The sequence below is a fragment of the Phalacrocorax carbo genome, chromosome 19 (genome assembly GCF_963921805.1).
Source record: "Phalacrocorax carbo chromosome 19, bPhaCar2.1, whole genome shotgun sequence".
In the NCBI taxonomy this organism is placed as follows: domain Eukaryota; kingdom Metazoa; phylum Chordata; class Aves; order Suliformes; family Phalacrocoracidae; genus Phalacrocorax; species Phalacrocorax carbo.
In genome coordinates, this window is record NC_087531.1 from 311,536 (window position 1) to 329,694 (window position 18,159).

An 18,159-nucleotide genomic window follows, 5' to 3' on the forward strand; every position below is an offset into this window, starting at 1 on the left:
ATCGTGGGCTGGGCAGCCTCTGCAGCAGCACAGGTACTGCCAGGGCACTGAGAGGGCAGCACATGCTTTCTGCCAGCTCCCGGGGTTATCAGCTGCTCCTTGGAGTTCAAGAAAAAGCATGACCCCACAGAGCCACCCCAGCCAGCGCCAGCCCTGGCTGCCGAGCTCCAGCTCTGACCCCTTTCCCAGGTGCAGGGCCTGGCCTTTGGTGGGGGAATCTCAGCAGTGAAGTCTGCCAACGGATGCAGTGGACAGAGCAGCCATTGCACCAGGACCCTGCATTCAGTCCAGGCTGAGTGCAGGATCGGGCTGGTTTCCTCTTGCCAGGCAGACAGTGCTGCGGTGGGTACAGCAGGACCAACTGCAGGAGCCTGCCCAGCTTCGGGGTTCAGAGACCACTTCAAATTACCGCTCGAGTAAGGTGTCAGTAACTAAATCTGGAGCCTGCCTTGTGTTTGCTGCCCAAATGCTGCACCCTCGTGTCAGTTCCCAGGACGGTGTTTAAGTTGTAACGGAGGGGTTTTGCCTCTCCAGCCTGCCCCCGTGCCTGGCAGAGCAGAGGAGGCTGTGGGTGACTGCAGAGGGCAGGATCAGATCAATGGCTCGGTATCTGTCCCTGACGGAGGCCAGCAGCAGGCTTTTCAAAGGAACATGTGAGAAATACGATAATGGACAGGGGGGTGTGCTGGGGGACGGAGCTGCACCCCTGTGGGATGCAGCCACCTGACCCCATAGCCACAGCACTGGCGTCACCATCAGTGTCGTAAGGATGTTTCCTACCCGGGCAGTCGACCGCCTGTCTGGACGTGGCAGGGCTGAAGTCCCTGTGCCCAGCAGCCCGAGAGGCAGGCAAGACGGCTGCTGGCTGCGGAGGGGGCAGCACTGCCGTCCCGGATGGTGGCACGGGGGACCTGTCCTCCCTGGGGCAGCCCCATGGCTCATTCCAGCCCTTTGCTGCAGCAGGGAGATTTGCATGGCTGATAATGGTGGCAGCGAGACTTGGGAGGTGGTGAGGGAAAGGAGGAAACAGCCCGTATGTGAAAGAGAGACCACAGAGACAGATTGCTTATAAATCACTCCTGGGCCTGCCAAACCCTTGCCAGGCATCTGGTAGATTGCATTATGCTATCTGGAGAAAGTATAATATAAAAGGCCAATAATCCCTGTGACAAGAGGGGTGATAAGGGACAGCATGGCCTCGGGTCCCACAGGAGCTGGCCTGGACGTGGCAGGGAGCCCAGCGCTCAGCCTCCCCTGCCGTCCCCAGCACCGTGACAACCCCATAGCCTCTCGCCTCCCCAGGGGAAGCCGGGCCTGGGCAGGGAGCCGGGGCCCTGGCCCATCTGTGGCGGGTGGGTGGTGAAGGGGTGGGCCGTCCCGTAGGTGATGCATGGACAGCCTGGTCCCCAGGCCCGCAGCTGCGAGATCTGCCTCCCCGCAAGCCATGAGCGCTCAGAGCAAACCAGGCAGCCAGCAGCGCTCCTCCCCGCAGGCGGCCGCGGTGCTGCAGAGGCGTCTGAGCGGCTGCATCGCAGCGACTCCTGGGAGAGGGAAGGGGCTGGGGCAGGTGAGGGGCTGTCAGACATCTCAGCCGTGTGGGAGCCTGGCGCCAGGATGCCAGCCCCCTGCCAGCCTCTGCTCTGGCCCTCGGGGGTGCTGCCAGGGCCCTGACGTCCCTGTGGGGGCCCAACCTGAGTCACAGGCAATGAGTCTATGTGCGGCCCATCACAGCAGCGTGTGGAGAGGGGAAAAAGCGACCTCTGCTCTGGGAGAGCAGGGCTGCATCGTCGTATGTGTCGGAATGGCCCACAGACAACCCGCCCAAGGCATCCTGGCCAAGACACGCTCCGTGAAAACGCCTGCCTTGTCCCAAGCGCCCGTCCTTGTGCCCTAAGAGATGTTACTCCTTCCCCCATGCAGTCCCTGCTGACCGCAACAGCAAACTGCTGATGGCAGGCTGCAAGGAACTACAGAAAGAGAAACATAAATGCAGTCTTGAGAGGCTGAAGCAAAACACAGAATTAACCCCTGCAGCTTCAAAGCACTGGAAACGACGTGGTTCCACATTAAAGTCGGCAGGGAAACTTTGCACAAGGCTTTGCCGCTGCACGCAAGCCGTTGAGGTCAGGCATGTTACCGGCAGAGCTGCCAGTGAGCAGAAGCAGGCAGCTCCTCCGCCCAGCCCCGGCCAGGGCCAAGCTGCACGGCTGGGCACAGCAGGGGCTGGCACCACTGCCTTGCTGCCTGTGAAGATGGGCTGGGAAAACGGAGGGTGGAAGGTGAGGAGACTGTGAGCGCCAGCAGCACGGCATGGGCTAATAGCCCGCAAGCTGCCGACCGCTGCACCTTATGAAGTGCCTCACAGATGTCCGAATATGGGGTCGCAGTGGAGGATGGCGCTCTGCAAAGCCAGGCTTTACATCCTGGGGAGGGACTGGGATTTGTTAGCAGCTGGTGTATGGATGGCAGCTGAAGTTTAATGAGTTTGGTGGGTCTCAGTCCTGTTTCTACTGGAAAGAGTCCACAGCATTCAAACCACAACGGAGAAGCAAAGGAGAGGCTGCTGGCTGAACCACACCACCTCCATCGAGGTCCTGTCCACACCATGCTGAGGTATGTAGTGCCCAGGGAAGCCCAAATGTCTCAGACTTAATCCTGCAAAGTACTCGTGTATGTGGTCAGCTTTAGGTGTTGGGACTCAAGAGTGGCCCTGAGGTGGGGGGGGCGGGGGCGGTGGGGTGAGGAAAAACCTTCCTTGTCTCAGGACCTGAATTGCCGCTGTGTCTTTTTTATTTCTTCCTCTTTAATTCCAGTTAAAAGAGATGGCATTCTCAGGGTAAAAGCAGGATCCTAGAGCCTACATTTCCTTTGCACTGACCACATGTCCTCTACCTTGTGTCCGGAGCTTCAGAGAAGAAAGTGTCTGTACAGCCTCTATCCTTGAACCAGTGATGGAGCGGGATAAAATATCTGAATAATTTACAAAGGCTGTTCATTAAACGGATTTATTTTTGGCAGCTTTGTTAGACTGCTCCTTTTAGGAACGAACAGGAAGTTGCTCTGTTCTCATTAGGACATCCCTGTTCAAACCCTTCCTGCTGGGGCCAGGGACTGGGACAGCCTATTGCTCCGTTAGCAATGCTAAACATAAACTCCCGGTCCCCAGGTAACCAGGCTCCAGTGCCAGTGGCCAGGCGACCTGGCAAGAGAGGATGTCATTAGACATGCATGTCATGGGAAGTGGCAGCGATGGCAGAATCTTCCCCCCAGCCTCTGTGGGCAGGAGACCAGCATGGAGGGACGGGAGAGGTCCAGTCCTGCACTGGCTCTGAGCAGGAGTCTGCTCCTGCTCTCCAGCCAGACAACCCCACAGGCTGGGGCAAGCTCAGGATGTGGTGAAAGGCAAAGCTCAGCACCGACACAGTGTGGTACAACCTGAGGGCACTCAGCTGGGGGCAGACACGAGGCCAGCAGGCATGCTGCGAGGTCACCGTGCGTACGGCAGTGCCTTACAGCAGTGCTAAAGGCAGGCACTGCGCCTTCCTCCCTGGAAGGCTGACGCCAAGCAGGGTGCCATGGGAGAGGTGGGAGTGGCTCCCCCAGCCCCCGTGTGCTGGTTGCCCTGGCCTGGAAACCCCTTTGCCAGCCTCCCAAACCAAGACCCTGTGCAGTGTCAGGCCCTCGACTAAGCTGTCAAAGTCAGCAGCCAAGTCCCTGGCTGCCCTCTGTGGCCCTTCCAAAGGGTGCTCTGGCTACCCCAGGAGCAGACACGCTCCCTGGAAACCCACCTGCAAGCTCAGCTTAACCTTGACACAGTTTTGGGTGCAGCAAGAGCCTGGCGTGACCTTGCTCCTGACCGAGGTGTTAGGGGAGTCGGGGGGGTCCATCCACTTCAGCTGCAGCTTTCCAACATTGCCATAAAACAGCCTTGTAGCAGACAAAAGTTGGTTCTTGGAGAGCTCCCACACACGTGCTCAGAGCTCCCTTCCCGCGCTGGAGAAACCCTCGTTGCTGGAGCCAGGTCTGAGGTGGACTGTGGGAATCCCTTCCTTTTACCAGGGTGTGTTTAAGGCAGGCTCCTCCACACGCTGTTTTGCTGTGTGCCTGGGCCATATTCACCCCTGCTAACACGTACAGGCCCACTGCTTGGGCAGGGTTATAATTGGCCCTTCTTCAGATGCAGATACATTGCCCGGCTGGAGACAGGCTCATTAAAGAGTCATTTACTAGGCACAAGCGAGTTTGTGTTCCCCTGGATTGGGATTTGCCAAGATCATACCATACATTAGTGTGTTTCCTGGAAGAAAGTAAGGAGAGGAAAAAAAAAAGATAAAATGGAACATTTTGTAGCTAACATAAAAGCCAATAAAGGAACATTTCATTTCCCACTCGGAAGGGAGCGACTGCAACTTGTTGTAAAGAGGGGAAGGCAGCACAGGGCAGTGTGAGCAGGGCTCCCTTGCTTTCCCCTTGACCAAGGGAAGACTTGAGATGCATGTTCCTGTTGCCCCCCACTCCTAGGGAGCCCGGCTGGGGCCAAAGCTGCCAGCGGGCTGGCAGCACAGCTGCCCAGCCATTCCCCGTCATGCACCTTGGAGGGGCATCGCAAGCCCTTTCCAGAGGCTGGGGTCTGAGCTGGGGTGCTGCGGGGCAGAGCCACGGAGGGCGCAGACTGCTGAGCCGAGGAAAGCTTCATACTGGCAGCCTGGGGCCCTGGAAGAGTGCCTCTACCTCGTCCTCTGTGAAGTTCAGTAGACCCTTCTAATTATTATTGTTGTTTAAAGAAGTGCATCAGCGACAGGAAGAGCCCAGTCCTGTTTGTGTCAAGGACGAGTGCTTCATGGCTTTGGCAGTACCGTCATTCGGAACACCTGTTTTTTTCGCGTTGCTACGTGTCAACTTTGTTGCTTTATCTCAACTGGAAAAAAGTTCGTTCAAGTTAAAGAAGAAATCATAATATCTAGACGAGCTATGAAGGGGTGAGCTGGGGAAGGAGAGCAGAGATGCTGCCTGGCTTGGCAGGCAGACAGATATTCCTGGGTGTCTCACAGAAGTGTGTACATAGCTGTGCTAAAAGGCAGCCACCACTGGGTGAAGAACGTGCCTTTGGCCCCGGCTGCCCAAGTGGTCTCACCTGAGGGGACTGATAAGGCAAGATATCCACTCTGGAGGTCTCTTCCCGAAGTTTGTACTGCTCTGCATCATGACCAACCCCTGAAATATTCTGGATGGGAAGATATTAACAGACAGCAACTGCTCTGCAGGCACAGCACACCAGATCGTCCTTCAGCACCTCTAACATGAGCAAAGTCTGTAAAATGGGAGAACCAACCTGCCGTGTGTTATGGGGCCATCTCTTCTTCTGTGCATGTACAACACGTTGCACAGGACAGTTAACATTGTGGGTTAGGTCTTTAGGTGCTGCAGGAATGCATGTGATCTGTTCTTCCAAACTAGCAGCAGAGGCGCGCCTCCTGACCCACCCATATGCTCAAAGGGTTTCTTTTAACTAAAAAGGGTAACCTCTTAGCACAGCGGGAGCCCTTCTGCAAACGAAGCAGGCGCGGTCTGAAAGGTGCAAACCTCTCAGGCAGCTGCTGTGCAAGAAGATCCCAAGCTCCGGTTCTACCCTTGGGGTGAGCTGGCCCAGCACAGAAGCTCCTCGGTGGCCGCAGGCACGGGCTCACGGTGACGGGCCTTACGCCAGCACTCCCTCTGCAGAGTGTAGGAGGGAGCCCACAGCCCCTGATTTCCAACACATGATTTAAAGCACAGCATTTGCGTGCTGCACATTTCTTCTGCACTTAACATAATCATCTCTATAATAGATACCTAATTCCTGTAGTGGACTGGGCACTATTACCTGCGAGGCCAGTCTGTTCTGTGCTGGGGGCCAGGGACGGTACAAGCTCTTGACCCAAGCACTGCGTCTCTGAATCATCGCTTAGCCGAGGGCCAAACCCGTCTGCATCCCGCTGTCCCTTCCTTCCCCCGCATGGCAGCAAGGTGACAAGCCCGGCAGGGAACACAAGACATGCTCCAGACTTGCTCCAGTGCCTCCCACCGAAGGCAGAGCTCACCAGAGAGGCAGGCCTTAGCTTTGCAAAGAGACAGCGGTGACCTCGCCTGGTCTTCTGCACACACCAGTTACAAGCTGCACATCGCTGCCCTTTTGCAAAGCCCAAACTAGGGCCGCTCAGTTTCTCTACATGTAAAAAGGGGACCAGGATGCTGACGAGCTGGGGGGGAGACTGTCTACCCTGTTTTCCAGCCCTTATTCTTCAGGGACATAAAGCCTGCCTGCACTATTAATAATCCTTGGCGTGAAGCTGTCACAGTTTTCACTAATATGGAGATGTTGAAGTGAAAAAGCTACTGCACAATATGCAGGAGGTGTCACAATAACTCAGCTGCTATATTGTTCTCTTTAAAAATAAATACCACAACAGCCGAGCTCACATTGCTGGAGTTATGACGTGTAGGGTTTTATTTTTAATCAGAAAATGTACTGATTTTTAAAGATAGACACAAAGCAGCATCTGAAATTGATGAAAGCTCCCTGTGCGCTCACACATGCCAGCCGTACTGCTGCCTGTGATTCGCAGGCTGGCTTCCAAGGGCCTGATCCCGCCTCAGCCCAGGCACATTTGCGTGTGTGGCTTTCGAGAGGTCCCATGGCAACAAAGTCCTTCCAGCAATAAAGTCAGAGGCTGAATTCCCCACCTCTTTGCTCTCTGTGTGGATGCAATCAATCCCCCAGGACACAAACTGCAGGGGCTGCTCCTCGGGCAGAGGGTTTAGGACCCAAGTTTGCACCCAGAGCAAGATTTTCCATTGTTGGGAGACGGGAGGTTCGTCTGGGGACGGTTGCAGGTGAATTCCCTTGCCTTTGCCTTCCCTCGTGCTCAGCAAAGGCAAGGCTGAAATAAAGCAAAACAAACCCCCTGTGTAAAGAAGCCCTGTTCTCCCACTTGGGAACGGACGTGAAAGTGAGCCGCATCTGATGGCGTTCACGGCGTTGCCAGCACGGTTCAGATCCTGCGGGGCCGCATTGGGTTTAAGAACCTGTAAGAAACTGGAGCGGCGGCTTCATTAACAGCAGAGCTTCCCCTTGCCTCCACCATGTAATAAGATGCAGCGCCAGGAGCCACAGGAATAACCTTCACTGGGTAGGCCAAGGCTCTTGTAAGCAAGAGGGCTGCGAAAGGCGAGGAGCCTCGCGGCACGGCCGGTCCCGGCGCTGCCCAGAGCTCCCGCGACCGGGGGCCCGGCCCGCAGGTACCGAGGTTCGCCCCGCAAACCCCTGCCAGGCTTCGGCCCCGGAGCTACCCCGGCCTAGGGTAAACTCGAGGCCTCTGCAAAGAGCGGCGGCGGCGGCGGCGCCTCGGCCCCGGGCCGGCGCGGGGCAGCGCTCCGCGCCTCGGCTGCGGCTGCCGTGAGCCGCGGGTCCTGCCGCCGCACCGGCGGCGAGGAGGGGCCCGGGGAGAGGGGAGCCCGCAGCGCCGGGCGGGTGCGGGGGGACTGGCAGCCCCGGCAGGGCTGCAGCGGCGAGGGCTCAGGGAGGGCGGAGGCGCCGGTAGCTCGGGGCCGCGGGGAGCGGGGAGCAGACCACCGGGAGGAGGCGCCGGAGCGGGAAAGGCCCGTCCCGCCCCAGCCCCGGGCCCCGCCGCGCCCGACAGCGCGCCCACGGCCCGGGCCCCCCGCTCGGCTCCCGCCGCCCCGGCCGAGCCCCGCGCCGCCCGCAGCCCGCCCCGGGCCGGTGCCCGCGGCCGCCGGCGCCGCGCGGCGGGGGCGGGGACCGGCGGGGGCGGGGGCGGCCGTGGGCCCGCCCGGCCCGGGGAGGCGGCGGCGGCAGGTGGTGCCGAGCAGCCGCAGGACGGAGCCGGAGCCGCAGCCGCCATTAGACAATAGGCGCCGGCGGCGGGGCGGCAGGAGCGGCGCGGGGCGAGCGGGGCGGCCGGGGCGGGGCGGCCGCGGGGCCGGGGCGGCCGGGCCCGGCGCGGACAAAGGCGGCGGCGGCGGCGGCGCGGGGAGCCGCGGCGGGCGCGCGAGCGGGCGGCGGCACCGGCAGCTGGGCCGCTCTGTGCGGGGGCCGAGCCGCAGCCTGACATGATGTTTCCACAAAGCCGGCACTCGGTACGGCGCGGCCGGGCGCGGCAGCCCCGCGAGGCCGGGCACCGGGGCGGCGGCGGCGGCGGGGCCGCGGGGCGGGGCCGGGCACCGGGAGTGGGGGGGCGGCGGCGGCGGCGGCGGGGGCGGCGGCGGCGGCGGCGGGGGCCGCGGGCCGGCCCGGCTCGGGGGCGCGGCGCGGGGACCGCCCGGCCTCCCTGCGGCGGCTCTGGCGGGACCGCGGGGACCGAGCGTCTCCCGCCACCGGCAGCGAGGGGGCGGGGGCCTTCCCGCACCGCGGCCCCGGCCGGGCCCCGTAGCGCCGGCGGAGCCGCCCCGGCCGCTGCCGGGGCCGAGGGGCGGCGGGGCCGGAGGCAGCGCCCGGGCGCCAGCGGCCCCCACGGGTGACCTTGGGCGCGTCCCGGGCCCGAGCGCGCCGGCCCTCCCGCCCCCGGGCCCGGCCTGTCCGCGCAGGGGCTCCGTCCGCGGGGCGAGGCGAGGCCAGGCGTCCCGGCCGTGGCCGGAGCGGCGGGCCCGGGGCGGGCCCGGGGCAGCTGCGCGCCCCCGGCCACCAGCGCTGTCTCCTGTTGTTCAAGGGCTCCTCTCACCTGCCGCAGCAGCTGAAGTTCACGACCTCTGACTCCTGCGACCGCATCAAGGACGAGTTCCAGCTCCTGCAGGCCCAGTACCACAGGTACGTTCCCCCGCGCGCCGCCGGGCGCGGCCCGGCGCTGCCCCGCAGCATCCCCTGGGTTGGCGGGCGCCGGCTGCCCTGTGCCGCGCAGGGGGCCCGGCCCTGCGCCCTGGGTCGCCTTTGGCCGGGGGAGCACCTAAGGCAGGGGATTAGTGGCGTTCGCTTGGGAGCCCAGCGAGGAGAACGTGCGTCCTAGGTCCTTCCTCTGAGCGCTGCTCGGCCAGGGCCACGCGGAGGCTTGCCAAGGCCGCCTCTGTCTTGCGGGGAGTTCGCCTCGGTCCTCCTCACGGGCTGCCGTTCTCGGACGGTACATGCTGCAAGGGGCACTTAGATCCAAAAGCTTCCGCTTTTCTGTGTGCGTGTGCAAATGCTTCTGCTGACCCGAAAGCCGGCTTGTGATGGTCTGTTGCTTTCTGTGTGTGCATGTTTGAAATAAACATGAAGCTCTTGGGTTAAATCAACTGTTTGATGCCCTCTGCTGTGGCCCGGCAGGCTGCGAGGCACCGGTTGTGGTGTGTGCCTTGGTGCCGTGTGGCTGCGACTCCCCCGTCTGCCTTTCCCCAGCCCGGGCTCTGCCGGACGGCTGGCTCTGGCTGCGCGGTGGTGTCATTCTGGCAGGAGCAGGCAGAAAAACTGCTGGGAAATGGCTATTTCCTGGTGTCCCTGTGTCTCTGGGCAGTGCCAGTGAGGGAGTAGGGGAGCCCAAGGACCATGCCTGCTGGAAGGGAGGCTATCCCCCCACTCCACCCCCTTGGACTTAATCTGCTCAAGAAGAGGCAGGTTTTGTGTAGGTAAAGCTGTTTCTTGTTTGAAACATAAAACCGTAGCATATGCCAGTTGCAGTTGCTCGGCTGGTGAACTGAGGTCTCATAAAACTGGGAGCAGCAGCACGTTCTCTGAAGGGTGTGAAAAACCTAGGGAGCGAAAAAAATCCTTTCTTCACTTGCTACGCTTGCTGCCCCTGTGCCCCTTCCCTGCCCCCCCCGACCCCTTAAATCCAGAAATGGATCTGACTTTGGTTTTGAAGTTGTATTGGAGCATCTCCCGAGTGCTGCAGACAAGCCTGTACTAGAAGCCATCCCCAGCTGCGAGTGATAAGCTGAGGAAAGGCAAATCCCTCCCTGTGGCAGCCACCTCTGCTTCTGCCCAGCTTTCTGCTTCCCGAAAAAAGGATTTGCCTGGGGGAGGTCAGTGTCCAGCTGGTGGATAGATTTGTGCTGCTTCTCCTGAATGTGTGTTGGTGGGACCCCAGCTGGGAAGGTAGGAGTGGGCTCTGTTGCAGTCGCTGCTGTGCCAGCACAGCATGGCCCAGCTCCGACCACCCCTTGGAGCCTGGGCGGTCGTGTCCGAGAAGCCAGCCTGGCCAGGATGGGGCTGCGCAGGAAGCAGCTGCTCTGTGGCAATCAACTCTCTCACCTCCTGTTTGTGGTTTTCTTGCTGTTTTCTGGCTTTTCAGCTTGAAGTTGGAATGTGACAAACTAGCCAGTGAGAAATCGGAGATGCAGCGTCACTACGTCATGGTAAGGACCGACCCTGGCAGCCGAGAGCACGTGGGTGGTGCGGGTGGGGACTCGCATTTTTGAGATTATTAGAGCGCACGATGAGCAGGTGCCTGTGCCGGGGTTTTGCCTGGCACGGAGCCTTTGCTCCGTGGAGCTGCAGGTCTCTAGGCAAGGCTGGCGCTGGCTTCTCTGAAAGGGGGCTTTTTTATATTTTGTGCTGTCTGCATGCAGTGGATTGTTGAAGTGCAGGGAAGTAGCAGAGAGTTGTTGGACACAGCAAACTGATGGGCCCAGTGGCTGGCTGCTTGATGGGTGGTGATGGGGTCCTTAGCCTTGCCACTGGCTGGCCGCTTGACCTTACCCCCTGTGCCCTGGGGGGAAGTGACAGCTCTTATGCATCCAAGAGGGAGCTGCAGGGTGCTGGTATGCAGGCGTCTGGGGACTCCAGGAGAGTTGTGGCCAGTGAAAGACAAAGCAGAGCTCTGAGAAGTTGTGAAGCTGGGAAACCCCACAAGCCTAGTGGGAGTTGGAAGCAGAAACCAGCAGCTGCGTGAGAGCTAAACCCTCTGCACCTTCTTGTGACCCCAGCAGCCTTGCGAAGCCACGGTGCAAAGTGCTAGCACATCTCACCGGTGCGTGTGTCCCAGCACTAAGTGTGCAAATCCCAGGGCAGTGCGTGGTAAAGGCACGAGATGTGGTGCCGCACGTGGGCAGCAGGCTTAGCCATAACTCTCTAAAGAGAAATCTGCCTCGAAACAACCATGTTCTTGTAGGCAGGGTGATGGTTTGCCTGCCAGGTAATGCCTCTGTCTTCCCACGCATGGAAGAGCCCTTGTAGCAGAGGAAAGGGGTGCCAGGCAAGGCTGTGGTCTGTTCCTTACCTGCCAAGGATTTAACAGGAGGTCGTGATACTGTCCGTAAAGATGAGGTGGTGCCTGTTTGCCAGCTGCTGCACCTGCCCTGGAAGGAAGAGATAAGATGTAGAAATTAATACAGCAGCTCTTCAGAGGAGAGTTAGGACTTTAAAACCAGAAATGAGGGAGCTGGCCCCTCCATCCTTCTGTACTGCCTGTGTGCCCAGACTCTGAGACTGTGGGAAGCAAGGTGTGCCTGGGGCTGGGGCCAAGGAGAAGGGGTCACAGCTTTCCTTGTGTATCACTGGCAGAGCCTGCCCCACTCTCACTGATAAATGATGGCTTCCTGGGCCTTGCAGCCTGCATGGAGGCTCTCATCTCCAGGTGCGGATGAGATGTATTTTTTTTCCCCTTAATGCTGACAGTCACCAGAACTGATTCAGGTTACTGTCAGTGGCAGAGGGGAAGGGCTATTGCTCATTGAGCAGCACTCAAGGCTTTGCAGGCACAGCGGCTCCTGCCTCGTCTGTGTGGCTGAGCTGGAGTTGCACAGAGCTGCTGTCGCTCCCCACCACAGCAAGTCACGGGAAGCAAAGAGGAGGGTTTCTGTGAATGTGCAAAGCTGCTACAGCTGCTTCAGTTTTTGAATAAATCACAATTAGCAGATTGGGGGTCGGGCTCCTGCTTCCTGCTCGGTCTTCAGAATGCAAAGAAGCCTCGAACCAGCAGTGGTGTTAGAGAAGACTGAGATCATGGCGAGACCAAGCTGAGTGCTTCTCAAGACTTTTGGTGTTGGTACCAAAACACCAGTGATCTTCTCCTTGAATTAAATGAATGCAGATGTGGATTTTTCCTTCCCTTTGGAAGAATCAGGATTGCAGCCTGCAAGCTGAGGGAGGAGACTTCTAAACTCTCAAACATCAGTCTTAAAACGGCTTCTTCCAGGGGTCAGGCATTAGCTTCTCCTGCCAATAGGTTGCTCTGTAGCTGCCTGTTGCAGGGGTTTTCTGGGTGGGTTTGTGTGTGTGGTTTTTTTTCACACAGCTTCTTCCCAAACAGCTGGGGCTGTGTGCAGCTGGATGTGTTACTTGCTAGATGAAGCCCAGTTGTGATCTCTTCCATTTGCTGCTGATGCAGCCGTGTGGGCTTTAGGATAATGGCCAGGCAAAGCTTGTAGAGTCAGACAGCCTCTCTTTTGGCTATGGATGTGGGAGGCTGTGGAGCCCTGAGCCTTTTCCACGTTTGAAGCAAGCCTCGCACCTTGATTCAGACCGCTGAAAGGTGTCTGCGAGGGGTGTCGTGTGGGGCCCAGTCAGCAAGTTCCCGGGTCTCCCTCTGCAGCAGTGTGAGGCTGGAGCAGGGTAGGCAGGGAGTGCCCGGGCTCAGTGCTTCTGCCTTAGACCTGGGGAGGGTCTCTGTCTGTGTTTGCCCCGTGCTATCTTTGTTTCCTAGGGCCAGCCTCTCCTCTCCTCACATCCTTGCCCCAGCCTTTGTAGAAGACCTTGCTAGGAAAGCATTAGTAGTTCCCAGCACTGCTGCATGGAGCCTCTTTACCTGGTGGGGACTTGATTTACAATTGCTTTTGTTCTCTTCTCCCCTGCTCTACAGTATTACGAGATGTCCTACGGGCTGAATATTGAAATGCACAAACAGGTACGGGGAAGGCACTTCCAAGTGCTCTAATGCCTGTGGCGGGTGGGTTGTCTGCCATGCTTTGCCCTCTGTCACTTCAGTGGTATTTCAGGAACTAGAAATGCCATGAGCCTGCAAAATGTCAGAGCTGCCTTTGAAATGCAGGGAACCCCCCACCTCTCAGGATCCCAGGGCTGGACTGAGGGCTCCCACCCTGAGCTGCAGGCATGGTTCTCCCCAGAGCCTGAACAGATATTTAGGCAGTGGAGGCAGGGTGTGGAGCCGCAGCTCAGAGTCAGTCAGCAGACGTGAGCCTGGTGTGGAGGGCAGATGACCTGGGTCCCTCCCAACCCTCCTCCCAGGCCCCAGGTGGGTTCCCAGCCCTGACGCCTTCCTCGGTGCCTGGGAAGACTTGTGATCACCCCAACCGGAAAAATGCCTTTGGCTCCCTCTGGGCTCTTGCTGCAGTCAGGCCAGAGAGTGCTTCTCTTGGGCTGTGATTAGGTAATGCAATGGCAGACCTTCTAAGAAAGCCTCCTTGTGATGGAGACTCTGCTGCAGCCTGGATAAGTTTGTTCATTACCCTCACTGGTGGTTAAGTTGTTAATTATCCCTAGTGGCTAATTACCTGTGCTGTTCACAACATCAGCCTCCTCCGAGCCTGACTCTATCTGGCTTTGGCTTCCAGTCACAAAGTCGTCTGCGTGTCACGGCTCAGTTATAAGCCTCTTAGCACAATTCTGCTCCCCACAAAGGCACTCTGTGCCTCCGATCCCATCGCCCTCGTGGGTAAGCCCATGAGACCGGCTTCCCTGGGAAAACCTGCATCGTGGTAAAGGATCTGAGCCACAAATCCTCACTGCTGTCCCATGAACTGTCTCCCAGCCTGGTCTGCTCTCCTGTGGTGCTGGTGGGGCTCCCTTGGCTGGTTTTGGTGCATGCCTAAACCCTTTGGCTCTGTATTTCGACTCCATTGGAAAGTGACTTGCTGGAAGCTTTATTCTTTCCCAGAAAAGCATTTAACACCCCCAAATTTGCCACCTGCTTGTATGAGGCTATGAAGAAGCTGCCCATTCCCTGTGGTCTCCCTGGTACAGCCCCAGTCCTGGAGCTTGGCTGCAGGGAGTCTGGCAGCGGGCGAATGCTTGCCTTTGGGGGGGGGGAGTCTGAGGAGGCTGAGCAGCTGGTCTCCAGGGGAGAGTGGGGGTCTCGGTGGCAGCAGCACGTGTGTCTGTGTGGCAAATATAATTCAACACATCCCCACCTGGGTCTATAATAAGTTTCCTGTCTGGTTGCTCCTGACTTCGTTAAATGAATATTGGAGGCCCGGAGAGGGAAGAGAATACTGAAAATCTGCTCTTTGCAGTCGGCAGCATTGATTCATTTAACTCTGTAGGGAGGGGCCTTGGGGGTGAGGTGAGCCCCCCCCCCCCATGGCACCAGGACACTGCCAGCACCTCTCTAGGGGGAGTGTGTTTTCTTATGGCAGACTGGGGACTTGGTCCCTGCCTGGGGAGGGGGAAAGTGGGGCAGCTGGTGCTGAGGGTGGTCAGTCCTGAGCCACTTGATGCCTTTCCTCTCCGTTCTTCCCACCTCTAGGCTGAAATCGTCAAGAGGCTAAATGGGATTTGTGCACAGGTTCTGCCCTACCTTTCACAAGAGGTGAGTCCCCAGCTCAGCATCCACTCTGGCTCAGGGGCATGTTAGCGGGGGGAGCAGAGGTCCCCATCCTGCTGTGGGGCAGCGAGGTGCCACGGTCCTTCTGCACGGGCAGCTCCTCACCCCTGGTCTGGGAAACATCATTGCTCACTCGCAGCCCCTGTGCGGGGACAAGCCCTTTGAGGCAGGTTTGGCCTGGAGGCATTTGAGCAGCCCACCCAGGTGCTGTGCCGTGGCTAATGTGCCAGTCTGTCCCCTTTGTGGTGGCTGTGGACAAAGAAGGGCTGTGTTCCCTCTCACCCGTGATTCCTGAGTCACTGGTCACTTCTGCACGGGTGGTGGGAACTTCAGGTGGCTAATTGGGGGAGGGCAGTGTTTAAAAAAAAAAAAAAAGCAAAACAAAAAAAACCTCCATATGGCTGCTCCTTGATCTGGTTCCTCTGCCTCATTAATTAATGTGCAGCTGATGGGCTCCTCCCACTTCCCTGAGAAATTAATTGGGAGGGCTTGGGAGTTGCTGCCTGAGGCAGGAGGAAGATGAAGCACCTCTGGTGTTGTGTCTGTCCAGCTCCCCACGCAGGCCTGCAGAGGCTAAACTCCACAGCTGTTAACCATGGCTGGTGTTTTCGGTTAGGACTAGCTGTGGGACAGAGGCTGTGTTTCTCGGTCTGGGTTAGCTGTGGGGTTGTGGGATAGGCTGTGTTTTTCCCACCCACCTGTTCTCGGGGAAGACAAAGTGGCTTGCGGATCAGATCAGAGCTGCCTAATAACTAAGCCACGACTAAACCTTTTGCATCTTAATGCAGCCTCTTCCCCCTCCCTAACCCTGTCCTGCTGCCAAGATAGAAAGAAAAATCCAGTTGCTGGAGTGCAATGGACAGGCCTGATGTTCAGAGACCTTGTGCTCTCAGAGGAGCCAGTACAGTTGTCCTTTATTTTTTAAAGTACGTGATACAGATGCTTTATCCTGCTTGTGTTCGGAGCAGCTGTGCTGGGCTCTTCCACAGCAGCATCTTCCAGCTGCTGCAGTTGGGACTCAGGATGTGTCCCAGGGACTGGGGGGCTTCCCAAGAGCTTCTGATTTTAGGGCTTGTTGTGTTTGTTAGGGGGATCTCATTTTGTGTCAGGTCTGGGTAGGAGAGGGGAGGCAGGATGAGAGGCGCTGCCCGCCTTAGAGCCCTTCTGGCCAAGGATTGCTGGGCCTGTGCTGAGCGGGACAAGGGTGGGAGTAAGAGGGGACCTGCTTAACCCTGTGGTGAGGAACTGGAATGAGACAAGCATGCCTCCTTCCCTGCTCCTTGGGGGCCTCAGTGGTGTAAAGTCCTGGTCACAAATGGATTGCGTGCAGATGTTTCCAGCTGTGCAGTTAACCAGCCTGCCTCCGTGTCCTGACATCTCAGTGCTAGCAGCCGAGATAACGTACGCGTGTGTGTGTGTGTGTGTCAGACCCAACAGGGCTGGGTCCCTATTCTCCTTCCCTGTGACACTAGAAATGACCCTGAATTCCTTTGTTCCCTCCACACCAGCATCAGCAGCAAGTCCTGGGAGCCATTGAACGAGCCAAACAGGTTACAGCGCCAGAACTGAACTCCATCATCCGTGTACGTGATGCATGTTTTGTCTGGGTTCAGAGGGATGGGAATCTGTGCCTTTGGCCTTCGAGACACAGCTTGGCAGGGGCGTCATGTCCTGGGGACGTGCCCCATGTGCTGGGAGCAGGCTGCTCCACGTGCCGTGCTGCAGCCCTGCTGGGGTGAGGCTGTGAGTGCTGGGCTCACCCTGCTGACACGGGGCTGGTTTTGTCCAGACTTGTTATGATGCAGGCTTGGGTTTGCAGAGGAGCACGGATTCCTGCTCTGCCCCAGCAGGGTGCAAGGAGAGGAGCTTTGGTTTCGAGCAGGAACCACAGCAGCTCCTTGACATGAAAACACCATCTGTTCTTGGTCAAGGTCGGGAGGGCTTTAACTGCATCCTTGGAGCATGCCAAAGTCTGAGGCCAGATGTCCTGTGGGCTACGGGCTCTCTGTCATGCTGGGGACACGCTATTGAGTCTTGTCTTGAGGCTGTCACAGCCCAAGGACTCTAGAATATTTTTCTCTTTTATTGTTTTTTCTTTTCCCTCTGAGGCTGTGGTGCTCTCCAGGACCCTGAGGCCCTCAGTTTAAGCTTGGCTGCTGGCAGTCTGTCTGGGCAGCCCAGGCCCTTGGGTTGGGCTCCAAGTACACTCAAAATGACAATATCCCTCTCTTGTCTTTCTGTCTGTCCATCGTTCTCTACAGCAGCAGCTTCAAGCTCACCAGCTGTCACAGCTCCAAGCCCTTGCTCTGCCTCTGACTCCGCTCCCCGTGGGCCTCCAGCCCCCGTCCCTCCCTGCTGTCAGCGCCGGCACCGGGCTCCTCTCGCTCTCGGCCTTGGGCTCCCAGGCTCACCTCTCCAAGGAGGACAAGAACGGCCATGATGGGGATGCCCACCAAGATGACGATGGGGAGAAATCAGATTAGAGTGAATGGGGGGCTAGGGGGAGGGGGCTGTCTGGGGGGAGGGTGGGGCGGGTTAATGCAAGATGCAGTATCTCTCTCTAGTTGCTGTGCAGCAGAATCGCGGGGGCTTGTGTTTGGTGGCAGCTTGCCAGGTCTGCTTCCACGGGCAGCAGTGCCTGGGGGGTGCCCGCACCGCCGTCCCAGCAGACTGGCTGCTCCGCGGCAATGCAAGCGCCACAGCAGTAACCGTGTGGCCGATCGTGCTCTCCCTGTGCCCAGCCTGATGTCCCCGCTCCTGCTCTGTTGCAGAGCTGAGCCAGAGCCTGGCTTGGGCTGCTCTGGGGCCGCTTGCCCCCCAGCTCCTCAGTGCCACGTGGCTCCCCTCTGCCTGCCACTCCTCCCTTGGTATTTAAAGATGCCCCTTGATCCTAATGGTTTCTGCACAATTCCCTGCTGGGATCCCTGCCCAAAACCATCTCCTCCCTCCCAAAGCACTCTTGGTCTCATTGCATCGCCCCGGCTCTGTCCCTGTCCTCCCCGCGCCCCTCCTGCACTAATACCAGGCCGGCACCTTGCTGTTCTGCATGTATCTGTTCTTAATCAGTCCTGTGGCACCGCGGCAGTACGATGCGCTCCGGCCGCCGGGGCTTCTCCTCGGCTGCTCCTTGGCCTTGGGCTGGCGGGGGAGCCTCTGCCACCCCCTCCCCTTCGGCATAGCACCCGGCTTCGGGGCGCTGGGGCGGCTGGGCAGAGGGGCAGGCAGACTGAGAGCCTTTCCTGGTCCTTCCCCTCCCTGTGCTCCTGCCCCCATGTAGAGGATACAGCAGCTTTCTCTGTTCTTATCTCCGTGCGCTAGCGTGTCTTCTAAAAAAAAAAAAAAAAAACCAACAAAAATGGAACAAAAAAAGAGAATAAAATTAAATAATAATCTGGTGTTTGTATATAGTCCTTTAGGAAGATCTTGTTTTGCTTTTTGTGTTTAATCACTTGACCTATAATAAGAGGAACTGAAAATGCTGTATCAAGGACGTACAAGCTGTGCCTTTCAAATAAAGAAATAAGAAGGTTGGTTAAAACTGTGACTTGCTGCCTGCTTCCTTGCTGCCTTTGAGATGACTTCAAAATACTTCCCTCCCTCTCCTGCCCACCCCCACACAACCCACCCCCCCCCCCGATGGGGGAATCGGTGGGGGAGAACAGGTCCCTTTGCTGGCTAACCTTGGACTCTG

General features: G+C 58.3%; 1 protein-coding gene across 2 annotated transcripts; it reads left to right on the forward strand.

Annotated features, from left to right (window-relative positions):
* The first annotated feature begins 7,846 nt into the window (after positions 1–7,846).
* On the forward strand, positions 7,847–18,012 carry TLE5 (TLE family member 5, transcriptional modulator). 2 transcript variants are annotated; one of them, XM_064469624.1, is made up of 7 exons: positions 7,847–8,136; positions 8,706–8,803; positions 10,260–10,323; positions 12,768–12,812; positions 14,391–14,453; positions 15,977–16,051; positions 16,733–18,012. In XM_064469624.1, exons 1-7 carry the CDS (start codon positions 8,110–8,112, stop codon positions 16,949–16,951), a joined length of 591 nt encoding a protein of 196 aa, XP_064325694.1. In that variant the 5' UTR covers positions 7,847–8,109; the 3' UTR covers positions 16,952–18,012. The 2 variants fall into 2 exon arrangements, with proteins under 2 accessions (XP_064325694.1, XP_064325693.1); XM_064469623.1 differs by having other exon boundaries at positions 7,852–8,136; positions 16,730–18,012.
* The last annotated feature ends 147 nt before the right edge of the window (positions 18,013–18,159 follow it).

Excerpts from the sequence above, each read along its gene's own strand:
- TLE5 (XM_064469623.1), top strand. The coding sequence starts at position 8,110 with ATGATGTTTCCACAAAGCCGGCACTCG. Across the intron at positions 14,454-15,976 it reads TGCCCTACCTTTCACAAGAG|CATCAGCAGCAAGTCCTGGG; the intron begins GTGAGTCCCCAG and ends CCTCCACACCAG. Across the intron at positions 16,052-16,729 it reads AACTGAACTCCATCATCCGT|CAGCAGCTTCAAGCTCACCA; the intron begins GTACGTGATGCA and ends CGTTCTCTACAG.